The 19262-nt window shown below is 54.2% G+C and overlaps 1 protein-coding gene across 1 annotated transcript; it reads right to left on the minus strand.

Moving 5' to 3' along the window:
* Positions 1-738: 738 nt before the first annotated feature.
* SAMD14 (sterile alpha motif domain containing 14) lies at positions 739-17982 on the minus strand. The gene is made up of 10 exons (XM_010594343.3): positions 17619-17982; positions 13971-14025; positions 5886-6052; positions 5092-5380; positions 3834-3921; positions 3672-3746; positions 3406-3565; positions 2096-2215; positions 1833-1988; positions 739-1110 (listed from the first exon to the last, which is right to left on the minus strand). The coding sequence occupies exons 2-10, from the start codon at positions 14011-14013 to the stop codon at positions 955-957; spliced, it is 1254 nt and encodes a 417-aa protein (XP_010592645.1). The 5' UTR covers positions 14014-14025; positions 17619-17982; the 3' UTR covers positions 739-954.
* Between the last annotated feature and the right edge of the window lie 1280 nt (positions 17983-19262).

The raw sequence follows: 19262 nt of genomic DNA on the forward strand, positions 1-19262 counted from the left end.
TGGCTTCCAGGGTACCTCCCAGGTTTTGCCCCTGTCTGGCTGGGGTGGGATCCATCCACCTTCTGTACCACCTAGGCAGTGGTGGTTCGGTGCCCTCTCCACCAGCTCCCAGGATTGCTCTGCCCCCATAGAGGGCTCAGGTACCCTCTGAGGGAGCAGCAGGAGGAGAAATGGGCCCCAGCTTGGGGAGTAGGTCAAAGGCCAGGCCTTGAAGGGGCCCCTGGAGGGGCAGATCTATATGGATGTCACCTCAGCCATTGGGACCCACAGGACAAGGAAGGGAAGAGAAGGGGTTTTTCATCTTCTTTTCTAATATCCTTACAAAGGTCAAGCTTATCCCCATGCTGCCTCCTCTGCTCTCCTGCCGAGGAGTTTGGCTGGGAGTCTACCCTGAGTGTGACTTGCCGCGGTGCCCACTGGCCTCCCTGCGGAGCAGCACAGTGCTTCCCAACCCACAGCTACTGTGGCAAGCTGAGAGGAACAGCTCTGTGTGCCTGCTCCTGTGGAGAGGCTCAGTCCTACCTTTCTGAGCCCTGAGACCCTCGCCCCTCTCGGGGCCTCTGGAAGGAAGACAGGCAGGTATCCCAGCTCACTTCCGGCCCCCAGCCCCACCATGGCCTGAGGGCAGAGGGTCAGCCTGACCCAGACTGTTCTGGGCTCCCAGAGTTGCTTCAGCCCTGGCCCCTCTGCCTTCTTCCCTTATCTGCCATCTCGCCCAGGAACTCTGTGCCAAACAAGTCCTTGAAACAGAATTTATTACTGGCCCTTCTCCCTGGGCTCTCCCTTCCTGGGGGCTCCAGGTCCAGACACGGTGGGAGAGGACGTGTGTCCCCTGAAAGCGTAGGTTCGGGCCATCCCAAACTTGGCGCCCAGGCCCAGCCTCCCCATTGAGGCCTGTGCTTGCTGAGCCTGGCGGCGGCCGTGCCTGTGTGCCAGCGCCTGCCCCCGCCTCCCCTAGCTCTTCTTGGCCTCCAGCTCTCTGCGCCGGAGCTTCTCTCGCTGCCGTGCAGCCTTCTCCTGGGCCTTGCGCTCCTTCTCGGCAGCCGCTGCCAGCTCCTTCAACTTCCGCTTCACTAGTGCCCGGTCATGCGAGTTGCTGAGCCCCAGGCTCTGGGGGAGGAATCCCAGGGTGAGGGAAGGAGTCCCAGAACCATCCTCGGCCCAGGCCAATCCAAGCGCCTGGTTCTTTTTGCCCCGGTTCGTCTCTCTTTGGAGCCCTGTCAGAACCTCCCTGAGTATAACCTCTACCTCCCAAACTGTCACTCTCCAATGGGTCAGAATTTGGAATGGGAGTGGCTGGGAGAGTTGAGGGTACCATGCCCTTCGGTCCCCAGTTCCTAGTTCCCATCTCTCCAGGATTTCACCCTTTGGATGACCCTGCCCAACTCCCCGAAGCCCAGAGGTGGGGAGTGACTTGCTCAAGGTCACACAGCTAGGCCATGGTTGAGGCCCCATCGCCACCACTGCCGACAGCTTCTGAGACTGATAATCAGATAGCGATGACCCATGAAAAGGCATGGCTTCCCAAGACATCAGGAGACTCATCTGGGTCAAGGGTCAGTGACAAGTCTTAGAGGTCAAGGTCGGCCTAGAGACGTGGGCTACAGCTTAAAGACCAAATCAAAGAATTGGGCTTGAGTTTCAGATCAGACTGAGGACCAATGCTGGAGTACAAAGACTAGGCCAAGGACCTTGCCTGGAGGTCAGAGGTCAGGGCAGTGGTCTTACAGAGAGTGAAAAGGTCAGCCCAGGAGGCTGAGCTCAAGGTCAAAGGTCAGGATGAGGAGAGCCTCAGGTTCAGGCTGTGTCATGGCCCTTCCACTCTGACCTACCTTCAGTTTGCTTCCATCCAGCTGCAGTAGCTGCGGTCCATCCACCTGCCGTGCAGCAAACTCAGCGGCATACTGCTCCAGGTTGAGGCTGTGCAGCCACTGGCCCACTTGCTGACTGGTCCAGTGGTGGACAGTGGGGAGGGGTTCGTCCAGGAACTGGGCAGAGACCAAGGGGAGTGAGGAACGAAGCCTTGGCCTGTGGCCTGCGGCCTGCACAGTCAGAGGTCAGGGAGCCAGCTGGCACTACGGCCGGCCTTGCTTACCTCATCTGAAGACTGGGACAGTGTGTGATAGGGATAGGAGCACTTGGCCTCTTGCCGGGGGCCACTTGGGATCTTGGGGCTGCTGCTAGGGGGTGTGGAGTCATCACTCAGGGTGGATTCCTGCACAGGGAGGGGTGCGTACAGCTGAGGAGGGAGCTCACCTCAAGCCAAGGGAGTCCTTTCAACTCACTGCTCCCATCTGATGCAGTCGAAGTCCTAAACTAGACACCAGAGTTGCTCAGCCTCCCCTGTGCATGGGCCAGGACCTGGGCAGGTGCACAGGACAAGTTGCTCATGTGAGACATCAGGACCTGTGGCCTCTGGGAGAGCAGGCAGCTGTCTGGAGGATGTGGGGCTAGAAATGAGCCAGGCATAATTGTTGCAAGGAAGGGAAGAAGTCTAAGGCTAGGTGTCTTTCCTGCAAGCAGCCTACAATGCTTCCAGCAGGCTGAGTCAGGTATCCCTGCTATGTGCCTCCTCACCATGTCCTCTAGCACCCTAGGGTAACTGCCTGAGTAGAGGTCTTTGTCCTCACTGAACTGTGAGCTCTGTGAGGGTTTGGGCTGTGTAATTGTTCATCATGGTAGCTCCAGGGAAGGAAGAAAGGAAGGGATGGAGAAGGGTGTGCAGGAAGGGAGGAAAGAAGGAAGTCTCAAGTTGGAAAGGGCTGTCCTCTGAATTCCCAGCATTCTGGTGTCCTCTGCCCCAGCAGCACATAAGGAACAGAACCATAGAAGGGGCACTGGGCTTGGGGCTCATAGAGCCTACAGCTAAATCTGTGTGAGTCCTTTCTCTCTGAGCTTTCATTTCCTCATCTGTACAATGGGCACGAGTGTGCCTGCCCTGCCCAGCTCACTGAGCTATCGTGAGAGTGAAGAAAAACGTGTTTGGGGCTCTGTAAACTAAAGAGCTTTGTGAACATAAGCAGACACTGTTGCTTCCGTTAATCGCTCTCACTTCCCCCACAAAGTTGTGAGCTTTTTGAGCTCTAGGTTGGGATCATATTCATCCCTGCTTCCCCCAAGCCTTGCCCCTACCACACACACACAGGTGGCCCAGTTCCTAACACAGGTAGTCTTTAGTGGTATGTGTTAAATGGATGAGACAATGAATAAATCAGTGAGTGAACTATGGAGAATCTGAATGAGTGAATGAGCGGATGAATAAACTCAGAGAATGGACAAATCAGCGAATCACTGAATGGCTCAGTGGGCGAACAAATGGACTCCAGAAATCCCTGAATCCCAGCCTGAGCCCTCATGTCACCTGAGTCTGGGGCCAGTTTGGAGGCAAGAAAGCCATAGACTCACCTGAGAAGCTGACTTCTTGGGGCTGAAGCCCTCGTGTTTGGGGGAGCAGGTGGGGGAGGTGGTGCTGCCGGAGGATGCTGAGCCCTTGCCACTGTCTGTGAACCAGGAGAAGGGCAGGAATGGGGAGCCCCCAGTCCTGCCAGAGCCCTCCACCGACTCCCTGCAGAGAGAGCACCCAACATGGGTGTGGGCACAGAGGGAAGGGCCAGGAACCCACAGGAAGCTATGGGCTGGCACCATGTGTGGGCACTGTGGGTTTCTCCTACCTGCTGCCCATGGACAGGCGGTTGCTGCCCTTCTCCTTCCTGCTCTTGCCAGTGGATGCTCGGCGTAGGGTGACCCTGTGGGAAGGGCAGGGGAAAGTGGGGCAGTGCTGCTTACTGGGCTACCCCTAACCCTGACAGCTCCAAGCTGGCTCCTCCACTCACCCCAGGTCCAGGAATTTTCGGCGAGTCTTCTTATCCAGGCCGATGGTAGGGCTGGCAGGCTCAGGCGGGCTGGCATCCCGGCTGTCATCTTTGGGGAAGAGAGGTGAGAAAATAGCCAGTGTGATGGCCTGTCTCCTGTAGCTTCTACTATGTTGTGCTGGAAATTCTCTAGACTTAGCATTAGGCACCCTTTACTGGCTGTGGAACCTGGGACAAGTCACTCTACTTCTCTGAGCTACCTCCATCTCAAATATGGGGATAATAACACCTGCCTATTTCATGGGGCCCAGTGGGGTCACCGGAGCCTTGGTGGCCCAGTGGTTAAGCACTTGGCTGCTAACCAAAAGATCAGCGGTTTGAACCCACCAGCCACTCTGTGGGAAAAAGATGTGGCAGTCTGCTACGGGGCAATTCTGCTCTGTCCTATAGGGTTGCCATGAGTCGCAATCAACTCAGTGGCAACTGAACTGGGAAAGCTTTTCACAAAGCATGAAGCGCTGTGAAAAGGTAGAGACCACTACTATTTTATTGGCCATTTTATCCTGGCCAGTTTCTAACTGGCTTTCCAATCCTGGCTCAAGTGTTACTTCCTCGGAGAAGCCTTCCAGGAAGCCCCCAGCTAGGTTAGATGCCTGATATAGGCTCTCCCACCACCCACCGCCCTGCACATTTCCCTCATAGCACTTAATGCAGTTTGTAACTAGGCGTCTAGTTAGAGGATTGCTTGACTGTTTCCTCCCTAAACCATGTTGTTGTTCTTGTTGTTGTTAGTTGATCCCAGTGCCATCTGACTCGTGGTGACCCACGGTGTGCAAGGTAGAACTGCTTCATAGGGTTTTCCAGGCTGTGACCTTTCAGAAGCAGATTGCCAGGCTGGTCTTCCGAGGGTGCCTCTGGGTGGGTTTGAACCACCAACCTTTTGGTTAGTAGTCCAGCGCTTAACCATTTGCACTGCCCAGGGACTCCCCCTAAATCATAAGGAACTATTTTATTGTTTGTCCCCCAAACGACAAGTCCCAGGAGGACAAGGAGTACATTTGTATGCTCACTGGTGTGTCCCAGAGCCCAACACTGTCTGGCACATAATAGGCGGTGCTCGGTGAATATTTGTTGAATGACTGAACCTTGGTGTTTACTCCCCCACCTCCCACCCAAGCCACCGTGGTCCAGCCCAGCACTTCGGTACCCGCGGGGACAGGCGAGGCCGCTGCTGCCCCAGTGTGCACCAGCAGGGGGCGCCGCGCCGCCCATTGCTCACCTTCGCTGTGCGGCTCAGCGCGCGGGTGGCGGCGCACAAAACTGGGCGAGCTGTCAGAGGAGGGCGCGGAGCGCGGCGGCGAGCTGGAGGCGGCGGCCAGGCCCTCGTGTGAGGCGGTGTTGTGCAGGGGCCGGTAGCGCGTGAGCGGTGAGGGTGGCGGCTCATCCTCGTCCAGGCTGCGCCGCAGCCCCGGAGGCTCCAGGCAGAAAGAACCCCCCGCCGGGGACCCCGGGCCCGAGTGCAAGGGCGAGCGCAGCCGGTGCAGGGGACTCCCGCAGCCGTCGGTCACCTGAAGGAGGGCGTAGCCGCTGTCTGTGAATTCTCCTCCCCATTTCCTGGAAGGTCCAGGAGCCGGCTTCACCCCCTTAAACTCCTCAGGAGCCACCAGGGCGGGAAGCCCAACCCCTGGGTCCTGGGTGGGAGTGGGGGGGGGGTGGAGCGTGGGAGGGTGTCCTTGTGCTCAGGGGTCAACCATTGGCTAGGACAGTTAAGAGGTGGGAAACGAGGCTTTGAGCTACACAGGCTGGGGTTGAATCCAGCCTCACTCACTCACTCACTGTGGGACTTTGTTGCTGAACCTCTCAAAGCCTTAGTTTCCTCATCTTTAAGATGGGGATAATAATACCTTCATTAAAAGGATGATATGAGCTAGAAGTGACAGACAGCTAATAGTTATTAGCATCTTTATGGCAGAAGTCCGGGGATGTGGTTTCCCTGGAGGACAGGTTTAGAGGGATTACCCAGGGGCAAGAAGGATGGGTGGGTGTTTGTGTGTTCCGGTGAGTTGCCCCAACCTTGCCTCCAGGCCCATCAGAGCCTTCACCATCCTCGGCAGAGCTGGCACTGTCCCGAAGCCTCGAACGGGAGGGCCGGTGTCTCCGGCCCTTGGCCAGCAGTTGGGCCCGGGCCTTGTGTAAACTGCTGTCCAGTCTGACGGTCTCTGGCACAGCCAAGTCCAGGTCTGTGAACCGGAGTAAGGGGACAGAGACCAGATACATGAAGAGGGCAGTCCAGAGGCTCACCTAGGGTCCCTTACACTCACATCCCAGACATTCACCAAGCGTTTGAGTGCCAGCCCCATGCTGGGCACTGAGAGTACAGACAGATGAAAACCAGTGTCCCTCACAGTCTCCAGGGAGCCAGACATGTCAGCACATCCATATAGCGCAGTGTGACAAAACCTCATGGAGGCCCAGAGGAAGTGTAAAGGTGGACAGCACAACCCTGTTTGAATGGGTTGGAGGAGGAAACACCAAAGCTGGGTCTTAAGGTCTGGGTGGAAGTTTACAAGAGATGAGGTGGAGATGGGCAGCCAGGTGGTGAGACTGGTGTACACAACGCTGGGAAGGGGGAAGCAGGCAGCAGCAGTTCCAGGACAGCTGGAGGGAAGGCTGGGGTGAGGCTGGAGGGAAGTACCTTCTGTGTGCCAGGCAATGTGACCACTGCTTTAGATACAGCACCTCACCTACTCTTCAAAACAGCCTAGTGGGGGTAGGCATGGCTATTAAGCACATTTCACAGCTGAGGAAACTGAGACTCAGAGAGGTTAAGTCACTTGGCCAAAGCCACCAGCTAGCAACGGTTCAGGATTTGAGCCTGGGCAGTATGGCTCCAAGGAGCCCTGGTGGCACAGTGGTTATGCACTTGGCTAGGAATCAAAAGGTTGGTGGTTCGAACCCACCAGCTGCTCCGTGGGAGACAGACATGGCAATCTGCTTCTGTAAAGATTACAGTCTCGGAAACGCTATGAGGTAGTTCTACTCTACTATAGGGTCACTATCAGTTGGAATTGACTAGGCAGCTACGGGTTTGGCTTTTGGGCTTTTTAGTCTGGCTCCTGAGACTGGGTTGTTCCCTTTTGGGCTGAGTTGCCTGTCCAGAGATCTGCTATGGACACTGGCTTCCTGTGTCATGCTCAGGGTCAGGGTCACACTCAGAGACGCCACTGCTGAACACCTAGACAGCTCGCCGTTGGACGGGAGCAAAGGCATCCTCGAGCCAGTGGCAGTGCTAGGAAGAAAAGCAGTTGCTGATGGAGACCCACAGCCCCCTGAAGCATGTCTCCCCCAGCCTGGGCTCATGGGCCAGGCTTGGTCCTGGATGGGAGGACACGGAGAAGACTGGGGGAAGAGTAGGCAAACCCCCATGATCGTCCCTAGAAACCCTTACTGCTCATAGTTTCCCTTCTCATCCACTGGAATGAAGCCCCCACTCCGTAGCAGACCAGAGCTTGGTCCTGGGGACTCCAGATGCAAAAGGTTTTTCCCAGCCCTCAGGATGAGTCAAGACTTTTTTCCCCCACCCCACCCCCGATGGTCTCGGGGACCCCCATCCCAACACTCATCCACCCTGCCTTGCCTGCTTCTCTCTCGTCTGCAGACACCCCCTAAACCACCCTAGTTGCTCTCCTGGCCCAACTAACCAGTAAAAAAACAAAAACAGTTGCTGTCAAGTCGATTTCGACTCACGGCTACTCCATGTGTCTCAGGGTAGAACTGCACTCCATAGAGTTTTCATAGCTCTGACCTTTTGAAAGCAGATCGCCAGGCCCTTCTTGGGAGGTAACTCTGGGTAGACTGGAACTTCCAACCTTTTGGTTACCAGCTGAGCACTTAACCGTTTGCACCACCTGTCTATTTCTAGTCCTGACCCCCTCTCCTGCATTCCAGGCCCTGGCACCCAGGCATCAACCAGGGAGCTTGCCACATCAAAGGCCCTCAGGCACCTCAAACTCAACCCATCACAATGGACCCATCACCTTGCCTCAAACCCATTTCTCTGTTCCCTGGCTTGGTGAAAGGCCTCTTCATCCACCCAATCACCTCAGTCAGATGGCTCCCAGCTACCCTCCCCCCTCAGCCCAGGATTCAATTGGTAATCTCCACTTGGATATCCAACCTGCATCTTCAATTTACACGTCAAAACTGAATTCCTGGTCACCTTCCTCTGCCCCCTTCCTCAGCTTCCAGAAGCTCCTCCCATCTCAATGAGTGGTAGCTCCATCCTTCCAGTTGCTCAGAACCAATCCCTGGATCCATCCTTGTTTCCTCTTTCCCTCCCACCCTACAAACCGAACCATTCACAATTTCTGTTAGCTCTACCTTTGAAATATATCTAGACATACTGAAATATTTATGGTGAAGTGATGTGATGCTTTGGATCAGGTTCAAAAATAATCCAGGGCAGTGGGGTTGGGGAGTGGCCGGGGGGATGAAACAAAACCAGCCATGCATTGATCATTGTTGAGGTTGGGCGATGGGTACATGGGGTTGTTGTGCTGTTCTCTCTACTTCTGGGTATGTTTGAGATTTTTCACAATAAGATATTGTTTATGTGTGTGTGTATACACACACAGACATACATACGTACATACAGAGAGAAAGAGGAGTAGATGAAGGGGAAAGGGAGAGGGAGAACTTCTCACAGCCTACCTGGTGTAGGTCACCATCATCTCTTGCCCGGATTATTACAAAGGCCTTCTAGCTGGCCTTCCCTCCTCCTCCTCCCTTTCCTGTTCACAGCCTATTTTCAACACAGCAGCCAGAGTGACCCTGATAAAACATGTCAGATCGTCAGCTCCTCTGCTCAGAACCCTCCGGTGACTTCCATCTCACACAGAGTAAGAGCCAAAGTTCTCCCAGTGGCCTTCCAGACTCGCTTAGCCTGGACTCCTTACCTCTCTGAACTTGTACTTCCCTCCTTCTTGCTCCCTCCACTTCAACCACCCTGGCCTCCTAACTCTTCCTCACATATGCCAGGCCTGCTCCCACCTCAGGGCCTTGGCACTTAATCTCTCCTCTTGCAAGGCTCTTGCTACAGATTTCTGCAGCCCTCACCTCCCTCAGGTCTTTGCTTAAATGCTCCCTCTCATTGAGGCCTTCCTTAACCACCTTATTTATAATTACTCCACACACATACACATTCCATAATCCCCGCCCCTCCTGCTTTTCTCTAAAGCATTCATCGTTCTCTGGCATCCTGTATGTTTCACTTATTGAGTTAGCATCTCTCTCCATTCATTAGAATGTCAGCTCCATGAGGATAGCTTTTCCTTATTTTGCTCAGTGCTCTAACATAGGCAGGGAATGGTGCTTGACATAGAGTAGGTGCTTAAAACAAAATCAAAAAACAAAAAATACCTGTTGCCCTTGAGTTGATTCCGACTCATAGCGACCCTGTAGGTCAGAGTAGAACTGCCCCCTAAAGCTTCCCAGGAGTGGCTGCTGGATTCAAACTGCTAAACTTATAGGTAGCAACCGAACTCTTAACCACTGTGCCATGGTACGTGCTTAGCAAATATTAATGAGAGAATGAAGTTCTGTTGACTCACCCTCCTCACATCCCTGAAACCTGGCCCCTCCTCACCCTCCCGACTGAATTGCCTTAGCTCGGGCCTTCATCAGCTGTCCCCAGCCCCATCCTGCCAACCCAGAACACAGCCTGTCTTCAACCTGTGCTTTCTGCCTCCAGTCTGGCACCCTCTCGCATCTTCCATACAGCTAACAGAAACTCTGTAAAGCACATTTCTGACTATGCCACTTATCTCCTGCCCTTGAAACCCTCTGGGAAAGCCCAAAGTTGACAATATAAAGTCCAAGCTCCTTAGCTCGTCACTCAAGGCCTAAGGGGGCTCCAGCCAGGCCTTCCTGTTTTCCACAGACCCCTCCTCCGCCCACCATGCTCCTATAAGGCACAGTGCTTAAGAGCATAGGCTCTGGAGCCAGAATGCTGGTGCTGAATCCAGTTCTGCCACTTGCTGGCTGAGTGACCCTGGACAGATCAGCTTCCTCATCTGTAAAATGGGCTCATAATAACAGTATCTTCCTTATAAGGTTGATGTGTGCATTAAATAAGATAATCCACATAAAGTGCTTCACCATAATACCTGTGACTTAGTAAATGCTCAGCAAGCATTGCCTATCAATGGTGTTAGTGCAAGCAGTACTGAATTGCTTACACCGATCCCTACAGACTTGCCTCCATCTCTTATTTCCCACCTCCATTCCATTGCTCATGCTGCTCGCTGCTCCAGCACTCTTTGCCCCTTCTTTGTCCGGCTAATCACCTCTAATACATCACCTCCTCCTCGCCTTCTTCAGGCCCCAGCACTATTCTATGGTCAGGGATGACCATATTCCATGCAATCTGCCTGCGGCTGAGGGTGACGCCCTTCACTCTCCGCTGTGAATCCCAAGAGCCTGGTGCAGTGCCTCGAAGAGGGGAGGTGCTCAGTCGGGGTTAGACGAATTGAACCAAAGCCACACTTCCAGGGACCAGAGCATACATACTTTGGCAGAAATGGACTTGCAGGTACAGATGACGCACCATTTATAAACACAAGCCCACGTTCCATCATGTCCCACATTTTAATCTTCTGCAGGGCACTCCCCATCACCTCATATCTTCCTTGTTTATTTATGTATGCTTTTATTATCTGTCCCCCTGCCTGCCCCTGCACTAGAATTCAAGCTTCTTGAGGGCAGCGACTTTGCCTGGCTTGTTCAATGCTGTCTCATATTAGGAACTCAATAAATATTTGTTGAGTGGGTGAAAGAGATAAGGCGTGATTGGGAGGCTAAAAAAAAAAAAAAACAGACCCGTTGCCGTCCAGTCGATTTTGACTCAGCCACCCTATAGGACAGAATAGAACTGCCCCAAAGAGTTTCTAAGGAGCAGCTAGTAGATTTGAACTGCTGACCTTTTGGTTAACAGCTGAGCTCTTAACCACTGTGCTACGAGGGTTCCAGAGTAGGGGGCTAGCTACTTTAAAGGTTGACAATACAGAGCTGAGGTTGCAGAAAGGATAAGAAAGAGCTTTTCAAGTAAAGGGAATGCTGCAGGCTTGGGCTTGGAGTGCCTGAGGAGCACCAGGGGGCCAGTGCCATCTGCAAGGAGAGGGGAATGGCTTGGTTGAAGCGGGAGGATGGAGACAGGAGTCTGTAGTTGTCCAGCAAGGACCGGTGGTGGCTTGGAGGAGGGGACAGGTATTGTCAAAACAACTACTATCTTGGACTCAGATTTAACACCACTCTCCTGGTCTCTTGGCTACTTCTCCTGCCCCTCTGATGCTTCCAGACCCTAGGGTTGAGCTGGGGGAGGGAGCCCTCTGTCCTCAGTCCTCTGGCACAGATTATCTGGGAACTGCCATGAAGCAGCAAGGATTGAGGACGGAACCACGGAATAACAATAGCTAATACTTTTTTTTTTCTTTTAATACTTACTGAGTGCTTCTTGTGCCCAGGCACCATTCTAAGTGCTTTACAATTATTAACTCATTTAAACCTTCCCACAACCCTATGAGGACAGTACTCCAGGCATCCCCAGAGCAGCCAACAAAGAGCAAGGCCAGGGTTAAAAGCAGGCAGTCTGACTCTAGAGCTGGATTTATAACCACCCGTACCCTACACTGTGTCTCAGGCAGAGATAGGAATGACTTTTGAGATCAAGTCCAACCACCTCATTTTGTGGATGGGGAAACTGAGGCTCAGAGAGGAAAGTGTGGCCAAGGGTGCAAAGCAGAGGGAGTTAAGGACAGAATCCAGGTCTCCTGGCTCCCAGTCCCAGGGACTGCTGGGCATCTTCTAGCCCTCGGGCCCACCCTCAGCTGATGCCCAGTCAACCTGGGCCGGGGAGGGGGGCCCTTTGCTGTGCACTCTGGGCCACATCAGGACCATGCTCATCTTATGTGGGAGGGTCTGGGGAGCAAAGAGACTTCTAAGGGGGTCAGGGATTTTGAGGCAAGGTAGAACCAGGCTTTCCTAGGGTTTCTTGCTCCAGCAGGCCCCCTTGCCCTACTCCTTCCACCCCTTCCTTGTGTGTACACCAGCACTCCCTCTTTCTCTCACCTCCCTGAGGGAGATGGTTCTGCCCTGGACAGTGGGAGGTCATGAGTATTTAATAGTCTTTCAAATCAGGAAGAAGGCAAGGCTGGGCCAAGCCACCTCAGCGGGTCCAAGCAGGGGGAAAACAGGATGGGTCTGAGTGGGGGGCAGTGGAGGCAGAAAAGGCTGGGGAGGGGAGCTCATGCCAGTCAGGCCAGGGGTTAGGCTGGGCCTGGGTGGAGACAGAGAGACTCTGAGTCTGAGGCCCAGACAGCTGGAGTCTGGGAGAGTCTCAGAAGCAAATTCTCCACTCCAGAGACCCTAGGGAGGCTGCATCCCCCAGCAGCCAAGAAGCAGCCATTCCTGGCATTGCCTGGGCATGTGGCAGAGGCAGGGGAGAAAGAGGTGGCGAGGGGGGCACAAAGGGAAACAAGGGTGAGATGGAGAGAAGGCAGGGAGGAGAAGTGTTCCCCACTCGGGGCTGTACGCAGAGATGTGAGAGCCCTCAAAGACTGTGCAGTGTTACAGATTCAGGCGGCTCTTTCTCCTGTTTCTACTTCTCCCTCCATGTTCCTCCATGTTTCTTTCCTCACTGTCTCCTCCACCCAAGTTCAGCTGGGAAACAGCCTTTTTGCCCCAGAGCATGCTGGGAATGCTGCCCTAAGGTGGGCGGTCTCTTTCTCCAATCCACACAACTGATAGACTGCAGGGGGTAAATGATGGTGCGGCAGGCTGGTGTGTGAACCTGAGGATGTGGACATGTGCACTAGTATGAGGGTGGAGGTCTGGGGTACTGAAGCTGTGTGTGTGTCCTGCATTTGATTTCAGTGCACGCGCATACGCAGTGATGTCCCATGTACTTATGCAACTTGGAGGTAATGCGTGTCATCTGTGCTGGGTACACAAGTGTATATAACACAGCAACTAGGAGCAGGGAGTAAAGCAGACTTGAGTTCTAGTTCCAGCTCTGCCACTAACTTGCCGTGTGATCTTAAAAGCAAGTCACTTTACGTCTGCGGTCTTAAACGCTAGCAAGCAGCCATCTAAGATGCATCAATTGGTCTAAACCCACCTGGATCAAAGGAGAATGAAGAACACCAAGGACACAAGGTGATTACAAACCCAAGAGACAGAAAGGGCCACATGAACCAGAGATTACATCATCCTGAGACCAGAAGAACTAGATGGTGCCTGGCTACAACCGATGACTGCCCTGACAGGGAACACAACAGAGAACCCCTGAGGGAGCAGGACACCAGTGGGATGCAGACCCCAAATTCTTATAATACCAGACTTAATGGTCTGACTGAGACTAGAAGGGCCCCAGTGGTCATGGCCCCCAGACCTTCTGTTGGCCCAGGATAGGAACCATTCCCGAAGCCAACTCTTCAGACATGGATTGAACTGGACAATGGGCTGGAGAGGGATGCTGGTGAGGAGTGAGCTTTTTTGGATCACGTGGACACTTGAGACTATGTTGGCATCTCCTCCATCTCCTGGAGGGGAGATGAAAGGGTAGAGGGGGTTAGAAGCTGGTGAAATGCACACAAAAAGACAGAGTGGAGGGAGAGAGTGGGCTGTCTCATTATGGGGGAGAGTAATTGGGAGTGTGTAGCAAGGTGTATATGGGTTTTTGTGTGAGAGACTGACTTGATTTGTAAACTTTCACTTAAAGCACAATAAAAATTATATATAAAAAAAAAAAGGCAAATCACTTCAGCACCCTGCCCTAGGTTCCTTGTCTGTAAAATTGGCACACTGCTTAGCATTATTGTGAAGATTAAATGATACAGCACATGTGAGATGTGGGTGCTTCACTAGTGCCTGGCATAAGACGAATAATAAATGGGGACCCTTACATTATTGCTGTTGTTGTACTTGACATGTCCACTAAGATAGCAGTGACGAAGAATCAGGCATAAGGCCACAACACACACACACACTCAACGCCCCCAGGAACCCTCCCGGCTGCCCTCTGCCCAAGGCTGGGTGGCCTCGGAAAAAAATGCTCTATAATTGTGTCTGTTGGCTAGAGATCTAGAGTTGAACAGAACTTACCAAAAACCTCATCCACAGGTTCTCGAAGCTTTGAAGAAGCCATGACTCAAGAGAGCTGGAGAGGATAAGGGAAGAGAAAGAGAAAAAAGAGACCCTAAGTAAGAGATTCATGTTGGTCAAGGCAGAGGAGCTGTCAATGGCCCTCTGCCCCTGGCCAGCTGACCCCTTACCTTCCCTAGAATTTTCCCTCAGGTCCTCTGGAAGACAGGTCACCTGTACCATGTCCCAGGTTGTGGGGGTTGGGGCAGGAGGCAGAAGCAGAAGGGTAGGGACAGATGCAAACCCACGAATCCAGGGTATAGACACAGGCTGAGTCTTGTGGTCGTGGTTCAAGCTAATGTACTGTGTACCTTCACATAGGTCACTAAGTTTCTCCCCTTCACTATCTTGGGTCTTTCCATCATTAAAATCCATTTAAAAAAAAAAAACAAAACAAAACCTATTGCTGTCGAGTCAATTCCAACTCATAGTGACCCCATAGGACAGGGTAGAACGGCCCCATAGGGTTTCCAAGGAGCATCTGGTGGATTCAAACTGCCGACCTCTTGGTTAGCAGTCACACTCTTAACCACTACGCCACCAGGGTTTCCATCATTAGCATTCCCTAAAAGATCTTAGTTGTCATAAATTGCACATCAAATCTGGGAGAGATCTTGGAGATTATTACATCATCCCTTCATTTTTCAATGAAGAAACAGGCCCAGAGAGGGGGGAGTGACTGGCTCAAGATCACATAGCAAGCTAACGACAAAATCAGAAGGAGAACCCCAGGCTCTCCCACCCATCTACCTACCTATCTATCCATCCATCTATGTGTCCATTCATCCATCCAGCTAGCCATCCATCCATCTAACTACCCATCCATCCATCTATCTATTCCATCCATCATCCAGTCCTGCCCCCTCTCCATCACTGATGGCATCACCACCTGCCTCTCTGAACACGAGCTGTTCAGGAAGCTGGCACTATCAGCAGGCTCACTTTTGTAGACAAACTCACAGCTCTCACTGTTCTTGACAGATTCACAGATGAATCCTCAGAAGGATATGAGGAGTACTCACAGTACAACAGTGGACAGCCAAATCTCGATGATGCATCAAGTATGTTCTGGGAAGAAGTATGGATAGGTAGGGTTTTTTGTTTTTGTGGGAAGCAAGAAAGGAGGGCAGGTAGGAAAGCAGGATATATGCAACTGAGCAATTTGGGTAGTCCCCTAGCAGATGTAGGATTCTAGTAGCCCTGAATCAAGCCTTGTCAGAAGGGCAGAAGAATGCTGGATGAGGGAGAGTGAGGAAGTTCAGGGGCCACTGACGGTTTAGGGCACAAGGCTAGACTGTACATTTGACAGGTGTAGAAAATCTGGACCACACGCCTGCTGGGGACTTATCCAGTGAAGAGGCAGATGGCAGGGAGGCTGATGAGAACTCTCCTCTTCTGTTATTACATTAAACATCATCTCACCGTGAGCTGGCCAGGCTTCGGATTCTTAGTGACCACACGTTACAGATGAGGAGACTGAGATACGGAAGACGAGAGGCAGAACTCAGCCTGGACTCTGGTCTCCTACCCCACAGCCCTATCCTGGGTGATGGTCTTCGGTGTTTTGGGGTGCTCTCAAGGAAAGGACACTGCTGAGGGAAGGGGTGTAAGGGTAGAGGGAAGGGAGGCGGTCCACACTGGCTAGGACTGGAAGAAACATCAAAGCCACGTCCTCCCCCTACCCCAGACTCCATGGATGCCTGGGGCTGAAGCTGAAAACAGGAAATAAAGTTTGGGAAGGGGCCAGGAGGGACATGGGCCAAACCCCTCAGGAACACTTTTGCCATTCTTGAACTCTGTGAGTGGTGGGTGGTAAGGATTAGCAACCAAGAAGTTTCAGAACATCCTCCCTGTCCGGAGGCCAAACGGGATGGGGGGCTGCCCCTAAGAATGAACCAAATTCCCCCATCCAATCACAAAGCCTCACCTGACTAGGACCCAGCTGCCACCTCCTCCAGAAAGCTGTCTTAGACAGCACTTCCTCCTCCCATTTGTCTACATAATTTCTAAATTCACCCTTCCCCAACCCCTGGAAAGTGGGGAATTTTTTATACTTCACTGATTCCCTAAATGAGTCATATCTTCCCCACATCAAAGGGAGCTCACTGAGGAGGGGGCCGTGTATTCCCCATCAGACTAGGGACTCTCTGAAGATAGGAAGTGCCTCTCCCATCAGAATGCAGGTTCCATGAGGGCAGAGGCTGTGCCCCCTTTCAGACTTCCAGAGAATGGTGATTCCATGTGCCCTTTATTCAAGGCCCCAGTCCAGGTAAGTCACTCTTGTGGATGGAGCCATCTTTCAGGCTGGGGTGGGCTGGGGCTTCCAGGTCACATCCCCTCCAATCCATCCTGATTAGACACACACTGCTTTCTTTCCCTCCCTTTGACAACTAACCCCCTGGGGCTATGTATGGGAGACCATCTCTACAATGTCTGATGGGGCACTCTGGAGAAGAAGAAGCAGGCTCTCCAGATCACCAGGCCCCTCCCACCCAATCTCCCACTTCCAAAACTGAGCCCTGGAAATTTAGACACCAACCCTCCTCCAGCTTCTATACACACACAGTCACTACCAGGTAACAGCCACAAGAGTGGAAATGAACCTGTCACCTCTGGACGCAATCTGGGCTCAGGTGCTACCAGGCCACTCCCTCCCCCCAAAGCTTCTAACTATGGAGAGAGGTGCATCTGTGACCTTTGACTCTTCTCTGGGAGAAAGGGAGGCAGGCGCGCTCAAAGCTTCCTAGGACCAAGGGGAGGGAGAAAGAGAAATAAAGCAACCTCAAGTTCTGGGGAGGGAGTGGGGAGAGAGTGAAGATGAAGAATGGCCAGAGACCAACGGAAAAGCAGAGAGTCCACAGGGCAGCCCATAGGGCTGCTGAGAAATAGAAGATAGAGAGTGGGACAGGGAAAGCAGTAGTAGGAATAGAGGATTCCAGCAGCCCTGGATGAGGCCCAAGGATAGGGTGGGAAGTAGAATGGAGAATTCACTGCAGGAGAGGGGTGGGCCCCCAGCGGGGCAGGCAGAGGAAAGGGGCCCTGGAAGGGAAAAAAGAGACGTAAAGAGAAGTCCAACTGAGAAAAGCCGGGAAGGCATGGACCGGAGAGCAAGCTTGGGGTGGAGGGAGGCAAATTGTGCAGCTAGAAAAGGCAGTACTCCCTACCCCATAAGGCCCAGTGTCTCACTGGCCCCGGGCTGGGGCACCCGGAGGGTCTCTAGGCCACCTCAGACCCCTGCTGGAGACGGGGTGGGGATGGAGGACAGGGCACCTACTCTGCTCCTAGGACCCCTACCCCTGGGTGACGGAGTTTCTCTCCAATCCATCAATCCAACTCCCCACCGAGCAAGGAGTTAAGCCCTCTCCCCTTCCCCCACTCCAGTTTTTTATTAATTTCTCCGGGCTGCGGGCGGGAGGGGATTAGGGGCACAAATCCTATCTCTGCCCCCTCCCCTGCCAGCCCAGCACCCCAGTCCCGTACGGCCCCCCTCGGGATAGGAGAGAAAGATTCTTGTCGCTTTGGCCAATCTACCTTACTCGGGGTCCTCCCGCGAGCCCCCAGCCCGGCGTCCCCGCCCACCCTCGAGTCCCCGGGCTCCCGGCCCCTCACCTCCAGCATCGGGCATCTTCAGCAGCCAGCGCCTCGGGAACCCCTCAGGCCCATGGTGCTCGAGGCGGGGGCCCGGGCGGGAGAGACGCGGGGGCCGTCACCCCGGCCGCGGGGGGCTCCGGGCGGGCTCGCTCTGCTCCATCCCAGGTGTGGGTGGGGGTCGACCGGCAGGGGCCCGGGGCCCGAGGGATGGGGGGCTGGTATCGGGAGAGAGGGAGAGGCTTGCGGGAAGCAGGCGGCGGGCGGGGCTGGACCGGGAGACCTGACGGAAGGATGCTCCGTGTGTGTGTGCGCGTGGATGTGTGTGCGAGTGTGTGTGCGCGCCAGCCAGAGAGCGCGCCCCCGCCCTGCCCGCCCGCACGCCGGACGCGGGCCCCGCGTGACAGACCGGTCGGCGCAGCGCAGCGTCAGCTGGGGGTCCGCGGGGGTCCCCGGGGAAGGGGCGGCGCGGGGGCGCGTGGCGGGGAGGCCCGGCGCCCAGGAGACAAAGAGCGGCCGGGCGGGCAGGCTGGAGGAGGAGCGGCGGCGGGAGGACGGCGGAGGGCGGGGCAGCCCCGCGCTCTCTCGCGGCCGGGCCTGGGGAGCCGGAGTGGCCGGGAGCCGGGCGGGGGCGGAGGCCGGCTGGGGAGCCACGGGGCTTCCGCCTCCTCTGCCCGGCCTGTCGGGGCTTCTGATGCGTGCATTCCGCACACAGCTCCGGAGCGGTCATGTGTGTCCAGATCTGAGGGGGCCGCGGTGAACAGAATCCGCCCGGGCCAGGCCGTCGGGGCTAGCGGTCTAGTCACAGGCACAGACGACTGGAGAGGCCTTCGTAAACGCGGGAGCTAGGAGCGTTGGTTCACAGAGACTCCTCCCGCCGGGAGAGCCCACTGGAGGGCGCCTGGCCGGGCCTGGGGTGGAGGGTGGTCGGGGAGGATTCCTGGAGGTGAGGTATTGGCTTCTCCTACAGGTCTGGGTAGGTAGAGGGTGCCGATGGGGCTTGATATGCGTGGGGAGGAGGGGAAGGTGACGTGAGGCTGGGGAGGTGGGCGCCGGCAGGGCTTGCACTTTATCCTAAAAGCCATTAAAAAAAAAAAAAAAAAAGAGAGAGAGGGGAACAAATTTGCATTTTAGGAAGAACCCCTGGGCTGCTCTGTGGAGAAGGGACTGGAGAGTGCCACCTGAAAGTAGGGAGGCCCCTCGTGAGACTGTTGAGAGATGATGGTAGTCAGCATAAAGATTAAAGATCAGGCTGAGAACTACTCAGATTGTAGAAGGAGGAGAGGAGACAGGACCTGGGGACTGACTAGGCATGATTGCCTGTCTTGGCCTGAAGGAGAGAACCCTGGAGGTGGAGTAGGTTGGAGGTGGAGGTGGATGAGATCAGACTTGGACCTGGTGAGCAGGAGGTAGTGGCTAGCCAGCCAGGGGAGCTAAGGTAATCATCAACAACTAGGTACCATAAGGTGAGGGTTTAGGATGTGCCAGGCTCTGTACTAAGCACTTTTCTTGGATTATTTAATGCCATCCTCACAATAAACCTGTGAGACAGGTGTTTCTATTACCCCTATTTTAAGCACGGAAAATGGAGATCTGGAAGAGTGAAGTGGCTTGTTGAAGAGCAAGTGGTGAAGTTGGTTAAGGGGGTCCAGAGCTCAGGGGAGA

The sequence above is a fragment of the Loxodonta africana genome, chromosome 18 (genome assembly GCF_030014295.1).
Source record: "Loxodonta africana isolate mLoxAfr1 chromosome 18, mLoxAfr1.hap2, whole genome shotgun sequence".
Lineage (NCBI taxonomy): Eukaryota > Metazoa > Chordata > Mammalia > Proboscidea > Elephantidae > Loxodonta > Loxodonta africana.

Bases quoted from the DNA above. Each gene is read 5' to 3' on its own strand.
- SAMD14 (XM_010594343.3), bottom strand. From the start codon at position 14,013: ATGGCTTCTTCAAAGCTTCGAGAACCTGTGGATGAGGTTTTTG. The intron at 3,566-3,671 runs GTAGGAGAAACC...CTCTCTCTGCAG, and splicing joins CGCCTGTCCATGGGCAGCAG to GGAGTCGGTGGAGGGCTCTG. The intron at 1,111-1,832 runs GTAGGTCAGAGT...TTCCTCCCCCAG, and splicing joins TGGATGGAAGCAAACTGAAG to AGCCTGGGGCTCAGCAACTC.